Here is a 20,272-nt window from a genome sequence, read left to right as displayed (position 1 = left end):
CAATGTCTGCAACATAAATGGCCTTTCCTCATCCCATTTACAGAGAGTATTTCCTTTGCTAGAACTCCTCTCTTCCTCTGGCATGATTGTCTGTAGTTTTCTCTGAGTGCTTGTTGCTAATTTTCAGTGCAAGTCATGTACCCTTGTATTGCCTAGTTTCTAGGCTTCTCTGTCTTTCATCTTTGTCAATCTGTTTGGCTCAAGTGGTCCAGCTTTTTGCCTCAGTTACGTAACTGAAATGAAATGATCATGACTGCCTGGTGGTAGCTAGGCCATACAGGGATTGGGCAACCCTTGTATCTCAGTTTTGTTTCTTAGTTTTAGACGCCATCATTGTATGAATATAAAAGGACAACTATATCTGTCTACCGTAAGCTAAGAACACCTTATTATATTCTACCATACATGTAAAGTAAAAGTACGTACTAAATAATTTTATTTTAAGTAGAACTTCACTTAGCTTAATGCTTCTTTACAGGAAGCTCGCTATTTTAAAGCCCATGTACACTCTTAAAGTCGGGATTTTAGAGTTTGATTTGTACTGTAATATGTCTTTAATCTTGTGGATTTTAGAAATAATGGCAGATGAAAGTGCCTGGGAAGGTCTTGGGGTTCAAAAGAGATATTACAGAGTCTCTGAGTGAACAGGGATTCACAAGCCCTTAACTCCAATACAGACACTGTCACTACCACCAGCAATATTCCACCACAGAGACATCAGAGAGCTGCATAAATTGTATGTTAGACACTCTTTTAGTTTTATATTTTGTTTTTGGCTTTATTTTCTCTGTGGAAGTACGGTAAGACTTGTTATGACATCTTCCCTTAACCCCCGATCAAACGATCATGCGGTGTACATTAAAGTCAATGTAAAAGTTTATGGCCGCTTGTGTCTCACAATGTCATATTTGGTTACCCACCACAATTTGAGGCAGGAAATCCCCGTTATTCATAACTTAAGTGTAGAGTGTAGATGTACGTAGAGGTAAATAAACATGGCACATTTAATTTGTGGGTTAACGTTTGCCCAGTTGGTAGAGCGCAAGATTGCTGAGCAGGCTGCACCTTCAGACAAGTTACTTGAGCTGGTTGTGCTGAAATTTGTTTTTGTTCAGATGATCGTATATTGTTGGGTGACAGTAAGCCATTGGCCTTGCTTCCTACAAACTGCTACAAATTACATGTAATAGGGGATATCAGAATTCAAAGCAAATACAGCTGTACATGCACATGTACATGAAACCGGCAACAATTAGCACAGGAAAACGTATGTAAGAAAGTCACGATTGGTTTTGGTCATTCAGACAAGTGCCTTTCACTGGTTGACAAAGTGGTGCAAGTTTTCTAAACCACTCATGGACTGTAGTAAAGCAGAACCAAAGTAAACGTGAAATTACTTTCAGCACTCAATAATGGAGCTCTATTTAACATGTGGTGTTCCCAATTTGTTAGGGATTCTTTGAGTAACTGGCGTATACTTCTTGTTGTCTGACAGGGATCAGGTAAAACTCTTGCATTTGGGATTCCAATTCTCACACACATCCTGCAGCAAAAGGCTAGCCAAGAATCCGAAGAAGGAAAACAGATATGTATAAGCAACAGCTCAGGCAGTGACAAGATCAAAAGACCTCTCTTGGCTCTGATTATGACACCAACAAGAGAATTAGCCCTGCAAATAAGAACTCACCTCCTGCAAGCTGCAAAGCACACTTCATTAGAGGTAAAGGCATGATCAGAAATATTGTGCCCTGTTTTCCAAGTTACTGTCAGTATTTTTTCTACTTCAATCACCAGAACTCGGGACACTCCCTTGGCATGTCTTTAACAAAAATCATTGTAAGGGAAACTGATGTCCTGAGAGGGACATTCAGAGAGGCCATCAACATACAGTGTCAGGGTTTCACTTTCAATCAAGACAGGGATTACGAACTACCAGCGGGCTTTTTGGACATTTTGTCATTTGACTCACACCACCTCAAGTTTCATGACTTGAATTAACATTTCACTTACTTGAAAAAGATTCAGCGAAGGAATCGAAAGCTTGACGTAACACTTTAATTCTTTTAGATCCTGAAAGCTTATTTTTTTTATTTTATTTATTTATTTTTTTGAAAAATATTAATATGTAATAGTATCTGTATACATCTATATAGATTGTGGCTGTGGTTTGAGGGATGGCTCCACAGAAGCAACAAAGACTTTTGCGTAAGTGTCCTGAGATCATAGTGGCCACTCCTGGATGACTGTGGGATCTGATGTCAGAGGTGAGTGCTGCATGTAATTATTAGTTTGTTCGAAAAATACTTACATGTAGTGCACTCTGCATGAGATATAAGACATTTTTAAACCAAAAACAATTTAAACCACAACACATAAATTATTGCAGGGAGAGGAACATGTCTGCCAGCTGGATCACCTCCGATTCCTTGTAATTGACGAGGCTGACAGAATGGTGGAACAAGGACATTTCCAAGAACTTTCTTCAATCCTAGATCTTATTCATAGGACAAGGTAGGGTAGGAAATCTAATTAACAGTAATAACTAGTAATATATAATCAAAGATTAGGGAGTGCGTTTGATTATCTCGACCCCAGGCTCCCTGCTTGGCTGAGTTGGTGATGATGATCGACATCAGGCCCTGTAAAATCTGCAGGGGATGCCAGGTATGTGTCCCAAAATCCATTCATTCATTTGTTGATTGTCCTATACAATCTGACTCGACTCCAAATACAATTAGGAGTACACTCTTTCTGCGTCGAACACAATTATAATGATTATGAGTGCCAGATTTCTATCATGAGATAGCTGATGAGGGTGCATCCCTTACCAACTTGAACACGCTGTTTAAGGATAAATCTTCATTCCTATTCCACCAGAAAGAAAAATTTCACTTCATTCCATCAATATTTTGAAGTTTGTTAAGCCTGTTCACAATCTGTGATTGAAAAATAAGTAGTGAGTTGTGCAGTCAATCAAATTACAGGGTTTTGCAATGGTATCCCTGTTAGATGTATATTAATTTGATATAGGGTCATGAAATGAAGGCCGTTTTCTAAGGCAAGTTTCAAGGAGCCAGGGACTTAGAAGTTAGGCTACCCTGCAAAACTTTAGAACACAAATTGATCTTCCATATTGGCACTCTTAATCCCCACAGAATTAGCGAACACTTTTTGTTTTCCACGTTACTATGTGCCCACCAATAGCATAGCTCCACTGTACTGGTCACTATAGACATGTAAACACATACAAGCCACAATTCGTTGATTTGCTTTGACAGAGGGCTAACGCTTGAAACCTCAGCACTCGAATCTCTTTACGATGGCCAATTTGCCTTTAGTTGTCAACTCTATTGATAAACTAAACATTCGTTTCTACCTGTCTAGCACCTGCTAAACAAGAGCCTTGGATAAACTTGTGTTAACTTTATTCTGAGTTTAATGTACATTGTATAACTCTTTATTTCATTTGTCAATACAGTGGCAGCAGAGAACACCAAGAGGATGATCAACCAATCACAAGTAAAGTTATTTTTGCCGTCATTTTGCATACATGTGAAACAGAGTTCTGAAGCGATGACATCCCAAGATTTAAATTTATGAAGTTGTGGGATTTACTTCAAGATATTCAGAATGAGCATGATGAAAAATGTCTGTTCTCCAAATATCAGCACCTTCTTCCAATTTGGGGGTGAGATATTACCACTGTGGTACTCTGATGACCGATCCATACAAGTTCTAAACAAAATATTAGAAGGATTTGTATGGTGTCGTCAGAACAAAACAGTGCAATGTCTCATCCGCAAATTGCACTACGATTCCAATTTTGGGCAAGTAGGCGTTAATTTTGTCATCATGCTCTTTCCGATTATCTTAATGAATCCCATAATTTCAAAAATTCAAATACTTGTGACATCACACTTGAGTACTCTGTGTAGGGTAATTCCATTAGTATAACCCACACGCGTATGATTAATCTTAGTAATTCTGGTCTTTGTTCCATATATTTCTTGTTCATGATTGTACATGTACATGATCATTATAAATGCCTGACACCTTTTCAATCTTTGTCCCATAAAGATACTGCTACCAAGAAAAGTCTTCAGAAGTTTATCTTCTCTGCGACCTTGACTCTTCCCAAATCATTCAAGAAAAAAGGAAAAGAAAAGAGTGTCACAAGAGGAGAAGCCTTGGGTAATTCCTTGTTTAATATTAGCCCCGGTATCAACACATATAATCTCCTTACTGGTCTCCATATATAGTCCTGTTACTACTAGTTGGGAGAATTTGTTTTAACATCAAGACATTGTATATTTGGTGATCATTTCCTTTAGTTATACATGTACAGTGTACTTGTTTTTTGTAAAGTAAAAAAATAAGGTAAAATTGTAAAGTGCACAGTTCCATGACAAGATGATCAAATGCGCTTTACAGCGTGGGGACACTCTCCAGATTGAATTCGAATTTGAAAACTATGTCGCTTTTTGAGTAGATGGGAAAACCGCAGTACCCAGAGAAAAACCGAGCAAGAATGAGAGCCAACAACAAACTCAACCCACATATGACACCGAGTCCGGGAATCGAACCCGGGCCACATTGGTGGGAGGCGAGTGCTCTCAGCGCTGTGCCATCCCTGCTCGATCCTCTCAAGTAGTGATATTTAAAAGAATGTTTGGATGCTTAATAATTTTCAGCCTTGTGTGTTGTATCTAAAGCTTAATCTAATATCTTTTTGTCTCTGTGTTTAGTGTCGTTAATGGACAAAGTTGGACTGCATAAAAACAGTTGTAAAGTGATTGATGTTACAAACAAGAGAGGAACAGTGCAAACGCTAACAGAGACAAAGATTTCTTGCTCCCTTGATGAAAAGGTTTGTTGCTACATCTTTAACATTACTAGACTTCTACTATTCTTTTTTTTTTTTTTAAGGATAGCGAAGCGAGCGAAATATGTGAGCGAACACAAGAATTGCCTTCTGTGAGGAGACAACATACGGTTGAAGAGAAAAATAAGCAGGCAATTTCCACTCGGCAGTGGATTTACGTGGTTCGGTCGCTTTACTATCGCTAGGAAAATAAGGGACTATTCATGAATTGCCTTCTTTATCAGCATGTATTCAATTTTTCTGCATTTGCAACATAAAATATTCAGTTGGAGAAATTCCATTCACAGATTGCCTGTTATTCCACCTAGAAAGCGTTCAGTGGGAATCTCAATATTTTAGCAAGCCACTTTCCTTCAAGTTGCATTTAAACAAGAGTCAATTGTTGTTATTAAGTGTCAACAGGCGTTAAATTTTCTCATTGTTCTCATATATTTTGAATGTCAAAGAGTTTTCAAGTGAACGGCCCCCCCCCAAAAAAAAATAACTGAGCTACACTGAAAAACATATGACACCACTGAGCTACAGGAGACTCGTGGGAGCTAAGGCCATTAAACTAGGTTCATGGGACAAACATCCTGCATACTGCTAGGGTTTGAATGTCAATGTGTGGCATATGCGCAATGGAATAAATGCGATGGTACAGTCAATTCAACTAAATTTGCGGCAAAATTAAATTACAGACGTTTAACTGAAATAAATTCCTGCCATTTAATAGCGGGAATTTATTTCAGTGAACACTGACTCTCGCTCGAGGGTGTCCGCAATAAAGGGAGTTGACTGTATAATTATTTTAAGCCTGTTAAATGAATGAGAATGATGTATAGTTCGTTGAGTGACACAGGTATACTCAGGAACGCGATATTCATGTTAACCTCGATTTGTCATTTTCCCACTTTTCAGGTTCAAGTCAAGTTCTACGGGTTTGCTTCTTGCTACAGATGTGGCCGCGAGGGGTCTGGATATACCAGCAGTTGAGCACGTGATTCACTATCAAGTTCCCAAGGATCCTGACGTATGTTGAAACGTAGCAGTAGTAGTGGGGTGATTAAGATTAGGCAAGGATTGAAACTCCCATTAACTGTCCGTTAAGTCACCGATAATTTTTCGGGTGTTTTTTGGACGTTTTTCCCACTGACTAACGAGGGTCTACGTTATGGAAGGTCGTTTGCTTGTCAGTTAGCCGAAATTTTGTGTCTTTTCAAAGATAATTTCCTGCTTCGAGAAAAGGTACTTCACGGATTCTGAGAGAAACTGCTGGAAGACAAAAGGCAATAAATAATGGTTTTCATACAGATCTGTAGCTTCGATAAATATATTCATTTTCTTACTTTGTTGTTTCTACAGCTCTATATTCACCGAAGTGGTCGTACAGCCAGAGCCAGTAGGGAGGGTTTAAGTGTTGTTCTTGTGGGGCCGGAAGAACTGGGATCTTACAAGAAAATCATGAAGACGCTCAACGCAGGTATGGTGTGAGGATTTGTGGTCGAATCATACCTAAGACGTTTTGCCCCAGACCTGTAGCCCCCAAATAAGAGATATCGCGCCCCTTATAATAGACAGTTGACTCCCAATTTAGAGGGCCTAGCATCATGGGTTCTATTGTCGTCGGGAATAAGAGTTTTTTCTTTGTTCTAATCGAATGTTCGCGTTTTCACAAATCTTCATTTGTTTCCTGTTTATTTACTTTTTTGTTCCAGGAAACGAGCTCGACTCCTTCCCTGTTGACGTAGCTTTCATGTCTTCCATACGAAAAAGAATCTCGCTTGCTAAACAAATTGACAAGGAAGAACACATGTAAGTTAAAAAGACAGTCAGCAAAATTCTGTGGACATGTCGCTGTGACTCTCAAGAACACCGCAACATAAATATGGAAAACTTCTGAAACTTCCTGAAAACAAGTACCGTACCCTTCCACTAAATGTTACGAGCAGCTCATTCATTCGAATAAAATAAAAGTAAATGGCTTCATTTTAAGGGACAGTGTCACCTATTTTTAGTGTCATTTTGAATAGCGAAAAAACATAATATGTATCGATGGAGACGATAGAATAATGGTTCAACTTTGTTAAAAATAACCTTACTAGTGTACAGGAATTAAAATTAATCATTTTTGCCTACGGATGGATAGCATAGAAATGGGTTGCAACTTTAAAAAAAAATGGCCAGTTTTTTCAAGTTCCTCCTGTGTGTTTTGGAGAAATCGCTAAAAATTGTAGTTTATAGTTTATTCTTCGATTCCTTGGATAAATCCTTTCATAATTTCTTTTCAGTGCTCTAAGAGCAATTTCATGTTAAAGAAGTGGTTCTTTGTCATTGTCAAATATGTTAGCAGTTTTTACCAACTTACAGCAAAATCTCCTTGACAATACGCCTTTAAACGTCAAGTATTTAGCACTGTAGCGCAAATTGAGGACACTATAAATCAATGAAAAATATACAAACTGAACATAACATTTGTTTAAAATTCCAACTATTGGGAGGCAAAGCAGTTGGCCATTTACAAAGCGTGGTCTTGGGTTTAAAAACGGGGCTACTGTGAAACAAATCCAAGTGGTCAGAGCGGGACTCGAACCTGGGACCTCTGGCGCCCAAACCACTCGGCCACGACGCCTTCCCCTATGTGTATTCTTTTCGTTTATTTATAACTTTATCATGTGCTGTTTTGTAGATTTAGACGGAAGAAGTCTGGCAATGACTGGATTCTTGCCTCCGCCAAAGCTATGGACATTGAAGTTGATGAAGATTTGTATCCTTTTGTGAAGTTCAAAAGGGATTATTACAAAGATTTCAAGACAAAGTATATGTCAATAAAGTGGTTGTTGATTAAATTCCATAGTTCTCCCCACGCGCTGTTCAAAAACTCTTACATGGAGTATGCTCCAACTATTACCAACGAAAGAAACTTTTAGGGCGCGTTTTCTGGGGCCATATTCTGTGTATTCTGAAAAAGGAAACTACACACTGAAAAATCTCTGTTGTATCTGTTGCCCGGTGAAGAAAACATAATTATCCAAACGGCTAAGGTAAACGAGTCGAATTCTTATTAATGTTTTAGAAGAATAATGTAATTGTTTAATATTTCGAGGTATTCTGATTTTGGAATTTCAAAAATGTGTCCCAAAAAGCCGCGCCCTTACAGTCGAACCAGGTCAAGCGTACCCCCCTAGACTCTATTAATGGATCGATTATTTGAAAATTGAACCCATTAGTCGTTTCAAAGAATGCATTCATTTATTCATTGTTAACGCGGATCAATGATCAAATTAAAATTTGCAGAACATAGATCCGCGCTAACAGTAAAAGCAATAGCCTGTAAAATTCAAATTACAGTACATTTGAAACAGCTCGTTCGTTCAAACTGTTCCTGCATGTTGTTGACACATTCATATAATTCGTTATGCAAATTTGGTCATGGCAAGAGCACAAAGTCAAGCGCTTGCAAATGAGTCGGGCTGAAAAATTCCAATTTATCTTTCATGTATAGCATTACCTACCTTGTAGCATGAAAAAGTTTGGTATATATTATTATTTCACCAGACTGTCCATTATACGTCGACGAATAGCGCAACACATGTGCTGCCATTGTCGAAGGTCAACTGAAATGAACATCTTTCACTGTGAGTTCGCATACTTTTCGCTAAATTAATTTGCATATACCTCAAAAAGAGAACCGTTTGTTATAATAAAACGCTTCCAGTCCTTTTTCATTTTTGTTTTTGAATAACTAACGGAAAAAACGCAAGTGTACAAACGTAAAATGTTCATTTAGTGATCATTAGTGAGTTTAAATTTACGCGACAGGACCCACCGTGCCCGGTTTAAAATGGCGAATTTTCTTTCTGACAGTACGCGTTGACTGCTGTAAATCACGAGAAACCTGTTTTTTGGAAAATCCACTGTTATATAAATCAAGAATTGCCGCTCTGAATATATTGAGAGGGGTTTTTCCCGCGGGCTTTCTGGTTTTCTGGTGTCATGCATTATTTGTACCCTGGTTCGTATAATCCAATCAGAAATCTAATTTTGATTTGAATACTTGAAACGACTAACGGGTTCAATTTTCAAAAATAGATTCATTAATAGAATCTAGGGGGGTACGCTTGACCTGGTTCGACTGTAATGCATCTGTGACCTGCAGTTCAAACATATGCGTTTATTGGCCAATCAGAAACAAAGATTTTTAAACTCAACTATGTGACCTGTACGTGATTTCTGCCGGCTGCCTGTGTATTTTCCCGCGCTTGCCGTCGGTCTCGTGTTTCCTTTCCTCGGATTTTGACTTGTGTACTTCCAGTGTCCATAGTTATACTACAGCTCTTACGAATGAAGTCACCATATCACTGCGGCAACCCCTGGCGGCAAAAGTCTTCCTTACTAGTTATTTCCCTTTGACGAGCATTCACACAGGTTAGAAGATCTTGGAGATTCAGGAGTTAGGAAACAGAGACAGGAAAAGCGGAAGCAAATGAAAGGTATTGAGCATTCCAATAAACAATTTCTGTATCCTTGGTATTGATGTGGATCTAGCAGCTTGCAGTGGAGGCCCTTGCAGGGGAATATATTAAAAATATATATTTGCCTGTGAAGATTCCCTCTGCTTAAGCCTCATGCGCAAACTGGATTCAGTTTAATAACGAGAATACCATTAGAGCGGATTTCAGCTGAGTGTCGAAAGTAATTTCATCTTTGCTAATTGGTTTTGCTTTACTTCGCTCTGTGATTGGCCAGCAAAATACGTGCCACGTTCTCAACCAATCAGCAGCAAAATCAAAACCAGTCGTGCTTTACTCGCCAGGTTTTCCCGCGCTTGGCGCCGGTTACGTCTTTTTGCTTCGATTTCTGATTGGTTCATTACGCTGTTTGCGTCTGTGGTGATTGGCCAGAGTAATTACTTTGGTTTTGGTTTTACGACACTCCAATGAGGTCTATTTTGCTTGCAGCTCTAGATAGTTGGCAGTCGCTTTCTGGATAGCCGAGCTGGATAGCTAAAAGAACGAAGAGAAATTTCTTGTAGTGTATTACAACTTACTGTTTGTACTGAATGTAACTTAAGTTTAGCGAAAAAACCTTTCGTTTTGCCGACGTGCAATGTCACAGTCTTGCACAAGAGATGTGAAAACTAGACACACAAGAAAACAACAGTGAGCTCACCACGCGAATGGCGGCAAAATTGCCTTCTGCGTGGACAAACTTGCGTGGTGTCTCCTGGAGGAGGGGGGTGGGGTGGGCGGGGGGGGGGGTTTGTGCGCGCTCGTGTATTTCGTTCACTCCACTCGCCCTGATAAAAATAAGAAAACTACTCGTAGTCCAAGAAGAAAGCGGCGAGAATTTCAAGTACATTGATAGAAGGTTTTGCGCTCGGGCGCCTCTCAGGTGTTACGCTGGCATGGAGCCGAACAGCTCGAATGCTGATTTTGACATTTTACAAACTTACTTATCGCTTTTGTAGTTGCTCAATAATGTGATTTTTCACGATATTTTACTTTTCCTTTTCCTCAGCTGAACTCTCCAGTTTGGTGAAGACGCCATTAATACCTGCTGGATTTAGCGGAAAGTATCCTACAAAGAGCGGGGCCCTGTTGATGCCCGGTATCAAAGGTAGATTGCATCGCATTACTATTATACAATAGAAGCACTGGGGTTCTGTCATTGAAAGGGGGCTTGTTTTGGTGGGGGGTGGGGGGAGGATGGGGCTTCTTAATTTTGGAGGGAATTTTGTGTTTTAGTATTGGTTGACTTTGGCAATATAATAGCTTTAGCAGGGTACCTACTATTGTTACTGTGCATACGTTCTGCGCATCTCGGGATACTCAGGTTTCCTATGGGTGGTGCCTACTTATACAGGAATATTTTGCCCAGTTTAAAAGTATGAAGAGAAAGTAGAACTTAGCAAGTGCTTTTGGTATCCAAAAAGAAAATGGAGGGTAACCATGCATTTTTCAGAGATAGTAAAGCTTCAATTTGGAAAAAATAATTGCTTTGTTTTTTGCTGTTTTTTTAATTGTTGCTTGATTATCCCTAAAGAAAATGCATGGTTACCCCCTCCCCCCCCCAATTTTCTTTTTAGATTCCAATAGCCCTTGCTAAGATCTGCTTTCCCCGTATAGTCATAAACCGCGCAAAAATACTTCCTTATTAGTAGGCATTGTCCTTAAGCCACCAAGCTAACAGCTTCAAACAATTAATCCTAAAGAGGCGGACACACGATGAAATATCGCATGCAACCTTCTAACCGGCAAAATTTGGCCGAATAGAAAGCACCCTGTGTTTTCGCACCTGAACAGTCGATCAACTTATATCGAGGTGGGTGGGGAGGGGGGGGGGGGTGCCTTTTCTAAGGAAGGATTGTGGAGCGTTTTTTCAGAATTTAACAGTAAGTAAACAAGGTGCTTTTTTAAAACAGTTGTTAAAACTGCTTTCTCTCTTTTGCATTCATAAGCTGAAACAAGTTGTGAGGATAGTGGGAAGGTGGCAGTGGAAGAGGTGAAAAGGACGAAACGACAAAAGAAGGCCAAAAGATCCACAAGGTGAAAGCGAAATCAGGTGAAGACCAAAAGACGTAAAGCTAAAATGCTATCAATTGGGAGATTAAATGAGTCAGCTGGATTTTCCAAGTGCTTCACCAAATGAACAGTTCGGTAGTTGAAGGCTGGGATGTCAAAGGACAGTTGAATAACATGTGATCCACAAGTGCTGTCGCCCACGGGCGGTGGATGATTACGAGAGATTGAAAGGTTTAGTGGCGAAACTGTAAGGAAGACTACGCTGTGTAAGCCAGAAACGGGCGCAGGATTACATTAGCAGTTTCAATGATTATTGCCTCTGAAATTAACTGAAGAACAACAGAACGCTGTTTAAAAGGCTTGGTAGTTACGCCGTATTTGCAGATAACTTGCACACGTGAATCCACTGTATCGGGCGAATGGTACATTTACGGATAATTCTTAGGGTACGAAAACCCTAAAAACGCACAGAAAAACTTTAACAACTACAAACCTAGCATACACAATGTTGTTAGAAGAGGGGTGAATTTTGCCATAAAATATGGCTATGTGCCTATTGACTGTATTTGGTTCACAAGGTATTGTGGTAAAATGTTCAGACGCCATTTTTTTCCCGCACAGTGGATTGACTGACAAGTTCTGAAAACCACGAGAAGGATCAAAATAATCACCGCAATATAGCTCATTCCTAAATATCCTCTTAGTGCATCCTTCCCACTTTGTTTTAGCTTTGTCTCTTCATCAAACACACCTTTTCCTGGTTACATTCCTCAGTGAACGCCGTTTTGAATAGTCCACTTCCAAGTTGCTGTGAGACTAGTTATGAGAGCAAGTGCAAAGCTTTTCATATAGAATTGGTTTTGTCTGCATATGAATAAAATATAATCTTCATGATAACAAATTTTGCACGTAGCCTCGCTTTCATAATGAGGTTTATTCAAAGCAACTCGGAAATTGGCCTATTATTTGGCGAATAGTCATGCTCATGCGCACATGCAGTCGATAGGTCTATGGAAATATAAAGAAACCTAACAGCAAGATGTCGAAAGACTTGGCAAACAGTTCAAAATGGCTAAAGGTAAAATCACGTAACTCTTAATAAACATTTTAACACCAACGTGTACTTTACGATTATTATTGACAGATTACTTTTCAAATTGTTTAGAATATCTGTTGTTATTTATTTCTCGGGCTAAAGAACACAAAAATGACTAATTTTTACAGTACAAGAGTTCATATTTGCATATCTGTATAATAAATATAACATTTTACAAATTTCTGTGACAAAAAATAAAGTCTTTTAAACACTACAATACTACTATGTTTGTATTTACAAATGTGCATATGTCACATGCTAGGGCCCGGGTCTCTAAACTTCGAACGTCGTAAGCTGGTGACGGCCGCAGAAGACTGGTGTTTAGAGGCGGGTTTGTGATGCCTGGTGGATATTGAAAAGAGCCCAGGCTTCCTCGCTCTTAGTTTTATCTGTGACAGTGGTGTATCTTCAGGTTGAAGCAGAACTGAAAGACAAGACACCAAAAATGTAGTTAACAAATGAAACTGTCTGAATTAGCTGAACGATTGAGATAATATCAATTCCGCTTATTCCCTGTTGACTCCATACAAACCCTTCTAATTTTGTCTTAGTTCCAAATATAAGAACCAAGACAAAATTTAAGAAAGCTTTGTATGGAGTCATCAGGGCATAACAGCTAATATCTCGCCCTCAAATTGCAATAAGATGTTTATTTTAATTGGTTAAAATAAAAATAAAAATTTTTGGCAAGTAGGCATTTTTCATTATACTCTTTCTGAATACACTAACAAATCCCATAATTTCAAAAATTCAAATATTTGTGACGTCACACTTTAGAACTCTATATGTTGAAGAAAAATAAAAACTCCTCGCAGTTTAGATGCGACCTTAAATCAACTACAAACACAACTCACCTCGTCCAAGCAGTGCCTTGCTGACCTGCACACCATGCATCTGACACAGCTCTACCACGTCCTTATATTCCTTCATGGTCATCCTGCGATACCTGTCCACCATCTCCCCCAGCCTACCCCCCATGGTAGACGGTGTGACCGTCACTTTCTCTGGGGGTACCCTCTTCCTTTGCTTTTTCTCTTTCTCTTTCCGTTTTTGCTGTTTCTTCGAGCGCCTGTCTTTTATCTGCAAGAGAGGTTGCTGTCATGTTAATACCAGATTTTTTTTAAAGTTGCACTTTCACGGCGCTTTTGCTGTATTTTGGTCAAAACTGCACAAAAACAATCGTTGGACGAACGAGGTCCTTAGATACAAATTTAGCAAACGTTTCAAAATTAAAGTCTGTAAATTATTAAATAGAGCATTTCCGAGTTGCTGTGAGCCTCATTACGACAGCATGGCTACGAGCAAAACTTTTCTTTTTGATCTCACATGTAGGTAAATCCGCAAGATCTTGGAAAAAAATCGGCGCGTCAAGGTTCTTATACAAGGACCTCTCAGTTTGGTTTTACAATTTGTACTCAGTATTCCTGCTCGTTTTATCCATCGCAATTTACTTGTATGTCTTCTAGTTTTTTTCTCAATTGAAGTTTTATTAGGCCCCCCCCTAAAAAACATTGGTCAAATCTTCGTGAGATCGGGCGAACTGACTTTTCGAGCGAAACGACTGGATTCCAGCTACGCAGGCTAGAAGGAAACAAAGTCCCCTCACCTCATCTTGGGTCAACTGTTCCACTTTCTCTGACAACTGAAAAGGAGGAATTTCCAACAGAGTTGGTGACATACTACAGTCACTACTACTAGAGGGGGAATAAGGGCGTGACCCTCGTGCCTGGGGCTCAGAATCGGGTCTTTGTCCAACAAAAGGCACAGGCTGGCCTGGAGAGGGTGAAAAGGCTCTCTGAGGGGAAGTCGAGGGTCTCTGTTGAGCAGGGCTTTTTGACGTTGAGGGAGGTCTTTTAGGGGATGTAGGTCTCTGTGGAGATCCTGACCTCTGTGTTCCTGAGCTGGCCCATTTATCCTGAGAAGGATCCACAGCTGGTTCTGGTTCTTCTGGAATTGTTTCTGGTCTTTTTGCTGATTTGGTGTCATCAGGACCATGAAGGAACTCTCCAGTTTGCTTGTTAACCCTGAAGAAAATATTGAATGTTGACAAGCATTAGTCCCTGCGTCTTGAATGGACTGTGGACCTCTTTTATAGCAATGGAAGAGCTCAGTGAAAATTCCCATTTCAGATTCCTTTTTCAGTGTTTTAGCTCAGATTCACCGTAGCTTTTGCATGTGGCCTTGATTCCTTCAGGAAATGTTGCTCCAATGGTTTATCCACTGCTTTGCATTTTGATTAGAAATAAAAACAGAAACCTTGCCCATAATTTATCATAGGTTTTGATTGCAAATGAAGTGCAAAGCAGTGGATAAAACATTGGAGCAACATTTCCTGAAGGAATTCAAGGTCACAATAATTACAGGGTATGTAAATGAAATCAGTGGAATGATCACAAGTTTTAAAGAAAAGAGAATGCAAATTTACCAGTAATTTAAAGTTACATTTTAAGTGGCATTGCCTAATCCTTGCTGGTTAAGGGCGGTGCCTATTTTTGTTACTGTGCATACGTTCTGGGCATCTCGAGATACTCGGGTTTCCTATGGGCCGGGTGGTGCCTACTAATACAGGGATATTTTCGCCTGGTTTAAAACTATGTGGAGAAAGCAGATTTTTTGGAGTGCTCTTGGTATCCAAAAAGAAAAAAATGTGCGGTTACCCCCAATTTTCTTTTTGGAGCTCGATAGCCCTTGCTAAGATCTGCTTTTCCCACATAATCACAAGCCACGCAAAAATACTTCGTTATTAGTAGGCACCATCCTTAAGGTCCTCAGTGTTTAAAGCCCAAAGGACGAACTCTCCTCATTTAACCCACAAACAATTATTAATAGTTCTTCAGAAAGTCAAATGCCCCACATATGCTTAAAGTCCTTCCCATCGGGTTTTACCATGATGAGTACAGAGACATGATTGGATACAGTACAATGTAAATGACTGTTCCTCAAACGTATTGATAGTATTATTCTTATGTTAAAACAAAGGAAATCACTACCGTGAAGAAGTTTTGCAGTTTTGGAATGGTATCTTAATTATCATAAAATTTTGTAATCTTTTGCTTTGATTTTTTCTGAAAATTATTACATAAATATATCTTTTTAATTGATAGTTTCAAACACTGAAAAGAGCTTAAAATAGAAAAAAGATCCCGGCAGTTAGTACACAACTAAGCAGTTGCAAAAAGAAAGCCTGAAAAAAATTCAGCCTTGAACGGGATTTAAACCCATGACCTCAGGCTTTCTTTTCGCAACTGCTTAAGTTGCGTACTAACTTCAAAATATATTGCTCTTTTGGCGATCAGTGCTTATGATTATAATTGGTAAAAAGGCTTAAAACTAATCTAAAAAACTTAATATAAAGTTTCCCAAATTTTTGAACCATATCTCTAGTTCTTCTGAAAGCGTTTCATCCCATTTCCAAACATATCAAAGTTGGTTTAAAATACTCGGCTGTGCCCTGCTTTTTTCAACCCATTTCTCAGTGATAAGAAATCAGATGAAACACTTCCTCATGTTTGACATTATTACTAATGCTAATATGTTAAGCCACTGACCTCAGAAACAGTCTGACTCCTAACCTTTGTTCTAAGTATGACTGTCTTCCTACAGCCAGCTCTCTGTAATCCAGGGCATCACTGCTATCTCTATCAAGAGCCATTATCAAATCCTCCAAGTCAACCTCCGTCAGCGGGATGTGCCATGATCGGATGATGTTCCTAAACTCCTGCCGTGAAACTACCCAGTTCTTGTCCTTATCTGCTTGTGCAAAGAGGTCCAGCAGGCGAAGCCTCTTACGCTCCAAGTAGTCCTGGATGACAGCCAAGGCAGCTGGGGAGGGCTGGCGAATAGTGGGCACTCCCCTGTCCTCCCCTGTTACAAGGGTATCCTCTTCAATCACAGGTGGTGGGGTGGGTGTCTTGTTTAAAAGAAGTAAAACAAAAGACGAGTTAATTTTTCTTATGAATTCAATAAACTAGTCAAGAGTGGTTTTCAATTTTACAGCAGTATGTTATCAATAGACCCATATCACTTGGCGGCCATGTTGAGCCTCAGGAGAATAAAAAGCTTTGTTTTTGCACGGTAAGCCTTACACTGAATTCGCCTCTGGCCGAGGCTTGCCATGCAAAAACAAAGGGTTTTTTTCCCCCACGATATGGCCGCCAGGTGATAAGGGTCTATAGCATTCAAGTTATTAAAGCCTTTAAAAGAGGCCTTTTTAATGTTTATCTTCTTCCCTTTTAATTCTTTTTTTATTACAGTCGATGCTCTTGTAAGCAACCACCTTGGAAATAGGAAGAAGTGGTCATAACTAGAGCTGGTCGCTTACAAGAATGCAATCTCGTAAGAGACCAAAAGCTGAAACAATAGAGGCTTGTCACTTACCCAAGCTTTCAGCATTAAGCTTTCTACCTCGGTCTCAGGGTAACACTCTCGATCCAGCCATAAATTATCTTGAATTTAGATTTGAGATATTTATCTATGTACATTATTAGGCAGTGCTATATTACTGTAAATGTAATTACGAAGTGTACACTTATGCCGTAATAAGCATCAGAATCTTTGAGTGGTCGCTTACGAAAGCTTAAAAACAAAGGTAAAGACCAGTTGGTAATTCCCAAAAGTAGGTCGTGGTCGCTTATGGTAGCAATCGCTTATGAGAGCTTTTGATTACAGATATTAAGGGACATTATTCAAACGGGGTTTCACAATGGTGGTTGTAACTAGAGCTGGTCGCTTACGAGAGTAGTCGCAAGGAGAGCTTCGACTGTAGTTACATGTACATTTTTCAAATACATAATTTTTAGGGACTTTCCATGGCCCACAATTAAAATCCATGACTTTCCAGGCCTGGAACAAAATTCCATACATGTAACTTTCCAGTGGTTTTCCATGATACGTATACACCCCGACTAACAACTTTATAATTTCACAAATTTTAGATCCCATGATATCATTATATCCATACAAGTTTAGTTAGTATTAATTGGCAGTTGTATAGTTTTATTGTAAATGCACATTTGATTATGTAGTTAGGTAGTATGTTAATTTGTGGGATATCATGTAACAAAATTTTATTACTATTAAAGGCAGTGTAGACTTCTGGATGACCAGAACCTAAGCAAACGATGGTTGGGCGGCAAACCGTAGCCAACCCTGCGAAGACATACTGTATCAACTAATCACAAACTTCTAATCAAACCCCTAAATCCTAATGTTCACTTACTTGTAGAAAAATCATATACAGTCGGCTCCCGCTAACTCGAACCCTCGCTAACTCGAACCTCGCGCTAACTCGGACCAATTTTCCTTTCCTTCCAGGTCATTTTCTATATTATTTTACCCTCGATAACTCGAACTCCCGATAACTCAAACCTTTTTCAATTTCCCTTCAAGGTTCGAGTTGTCGGGAGTCGACTGTACACCAAAGCTCTAAAAATGTTATTATTATTATTATTATTATTGTTATTGTTACATTAGGACCCAATCTTGATAGTGCATCTCAAGTTAATACCTCTTTAATGGTAATCTCAGGCCGTCCTTTCAGTATCATTCTTTTCAGCACTCTGTTTTCCAATTCTGTTCTAGCAGTCTTGTTTTCAAGCCAGTCCTGTTTTAGGCCACAGTTGTTTAAAACTCCTCGGGTCCTTTTGCGTTCCTGTAATCTTCTCTTGTAACTTGCAACTTGAGAGTCAAAGCTGTCAGTTTCTGAGCCACCTTGAGCATTCTTGTCTAGAAATCATAAGACTTTGATTCATAAAAATTTATTTTATAGAATGATGAAGAAAAAGTATTATGACCAACAGGGCTCTCATTGCAAGCAACAGCTAGTACATGTAAGAAAATTATTGGGGGATATGCCAAGCCTTACAGTGCGATGCGCCTTATCGTGGGCAACCAACTAACTTTTTTTACATGTTAGCCAGTCAGGATATGCGAATTTGATTAATGGGGATGCCTCCTTACAAAGTCCAACAGGCAAGTGACGCAACAATGAATTATTGAAAACATGTCGTTTTGTATTTTATGGTTAACTTGTAAAAAAAAGTTTGTTTGGTCAGGCCACGGTAAGGCTCATCGCACTTTAATATAAAAAGATCCTGAACCAGATTTTTTAGAGTCTGTCTGAAATGAAATGTGTCTGGGTATAAATGCGAGCAGTCAGATCAGACAAATCAACCATCCAGAAGAATATTATTATCCACTTATTATAAAAAATAAGTTTATCTGAGTGTCACAGTGTTCCAGATAAGACAGGGATCTTATGTCAAAAACTCAAGAAAGCTGGATTCCTGACCTGACAAATTGAATTTGGAGAGTACCTGATCTGTTGACCCCTCAAAAATTCTTCCCCGACAAGGACTGAAAGTTATCTGGAACACTGGCGTCAGTAATTGTACATCAAGAAGAAAAAACTAAGCAGACAGTTTCCAAGTGGGGATGCTGGTTGGAAATTTGAATCCAATCCTTGGGGAACACCACGATTGTATTTGCCAACGCAACTGATAAATAATGGTTGTTTATAAATCTCACGTCTGATTGCCTGGTCTAGATACCAAAGATGCATGATGGCATTTTTTAATTTTTTAATTAATCTACATTTGAAAACTTCAATGATACCTTGATGATTACAAATATCTTCAAAATTCAGTCCCTGGAGGATACCAAAATCCACAATTTATACACCAAAGAGAGATGACGATATTTCCCACCTCTTTTAAGGGGGGGGGGGGGGGGGTCCCTCTGTCCTCTACAGAGGCTGACTGCTCGAGTGCAAAAGAGGCCTCTGTTGTAAAATTAGGAGGAGAGAGAGAGAGCAACCATACTGGGCATACAGCAGTTACATCTAAATGATGAGGTAATCTGTTTGACTTTATTTATACCGAGAAAAATTATCAGGTAAACTAAGGATGCTTGCGCAAGTTCGGCGTGCAGACAAATTATGTCTCTTGACTGTATAAAATAAAGTCATTTGACGATCGGGTCAACAGTGAATAATGTTTAGCTTATCCGCATGCACACATTGAAACAATAAGAAACCATTATTGAAGACCTGGACGAAACTTTGTTTTAAAAGCGCGCTAAAATTTATACCAACTAAATTCTGGTTTGTTTTTACTTGCTCAGACTGTATACGCTCATACAAACAAGACTTCCGATGGTGTTCGTTTATTTTTCCCAATTATCCGATATTATCTGCCTTCTTACCTTGGCTCACCGTTGTCGCCGAAACATCTCTAGCGGGGCATTTTATGGAAGGGACAATAATTATGCGTCTTCTGCTCAATTCTGAAGGTTCTCCCCATCTCTTAGTACTCTCGCGGTATGTCTTCGATGGGAGAAGATTGCGAGTTCTGGGCAGTTTGAATTCCTTCTCTTCACAATCCTCGGATCCTGCGAGTTTTATATTCATTGAATCGGGTAAAAATTATATCAAAAGACAAATAAAGAATTTACACCACACTTCAAAAGTCACTTATTTAGCGTCCGCCATATTGGAATTTTGTTGCTTGTGCATGTGATTGAGGCTGTTGTCATTCGGTTGCCATGGAAAGAGCGCTACGATTTATCCCCTCCCCACCCTCATGAATTTTGGTGAAAAATGCTGTTGCTTTTTTAGGAAGCCGAATAGGATCTGCATTTGCAGTGCAGAGACTCCGCTGTTGCTGATTACCTGGAATTCGTAGACGAAGAGATAAAAGAGGGACTAGAGGGATATAAAGAGGGACTGAGTAACCGAGAGTAACCATGGCCAGCGCCGTTACCCCTGACCAAAAGATCGCAGCGGATCGGAGAGGT

At 39.4% G+C, this 20,272-nt stretch overlaps 1 protein-coding gene and 1 pseudogene across 3 annotated transcripts; one reads left to right on the top strand and one right to left on the bottom strand.

Moving 5' to 3' along the window:
• The first annotated feature begins 995 nt into the window (after window positions 1-995).
• Window positions 996-11,799, top strand: LOC146455454 (ATP-dependent RNA helicase DDX24-like; annotated as a pseudogene). Its single transcript, XR_014859032.1, has 14 exons — window positions 996-1,139; window positions 1,496-1,720; window positions 2,154-2,264; window positions 2,387-2,511; window positions 3,479-3,519; window positions 4,078-4,191; window positions 4,746-5,048; window positions 5,734-5,894; window positions 6,227-6,344; window positions 6,580-6,676; window positions 7,551-7,628; window positions 9,290-9,354; window positions 10,382-10,480; window positions 11,322-11,799. The product of XR_014859032.1 is annotated as an ATP-dependent RNA helicase DDX24-like (transcript).
• Window positions 11,800-11,933: 134 nt separating this feature from the next.
• Window positions 11,934-19,956, bottom strand: LOC146455453 (uncharacterized). 2 transcript variants are annotated; one of them, XM_085094287.1, is made up of 6 exons: window positions 19,682-19,956; window positions 17,988-18,205; window positions 16,030-16,391; window positions 14,088-14,505; window positions 13,336-13,561; window positions 11,934-12,905 (listed from the first exon to the last, which is right to left on the bottom strand). In XM_085094287.1, the coding sequence occupies exons 1-6, from the start codon at window positions 19,884-19,886 to the stop codon at window positions 12,733-12,735; spliced, it is 1,602 nt and encodes a 533-aa protein (XP_084950413.1). In that variant the 5' UTR covers window positions 19,887-19,956; the 3' UTR covers window positions 11,934-12,732. The 2 variants fall into 2 exon arrangements, with proteins under 2 accessions (XP_084950413.1, XP_084950414.1); XM_085094288.1 differs by having other exon boundaries at window positions 16,054-16,391.
• Window positions 19,957-20,272: the final 316 nt, after the last annotated feature.

The sequence above is a fragment of the Pavona decussata genome, unplaced genomic scaffold (genome assembly GCF_977016875.1).
Source record: "Pavona decussata unplaced genomic scaffold, jaPavDecu1.1 SCAFFOLD_274, whole genome shotgun sequence".
NCBI classification, from domain to species: Eukaryota; Metazoa; Cnidaria; class Anthozoa; order Scleractinia; family Agariciidae; genus Pavona; species Pavona decussata.
The sequence above is the reverse complement of the archived record's forward strand: the minus strand, read 5'-3'. Positions and strand labels throughout refer to the sequence as shown.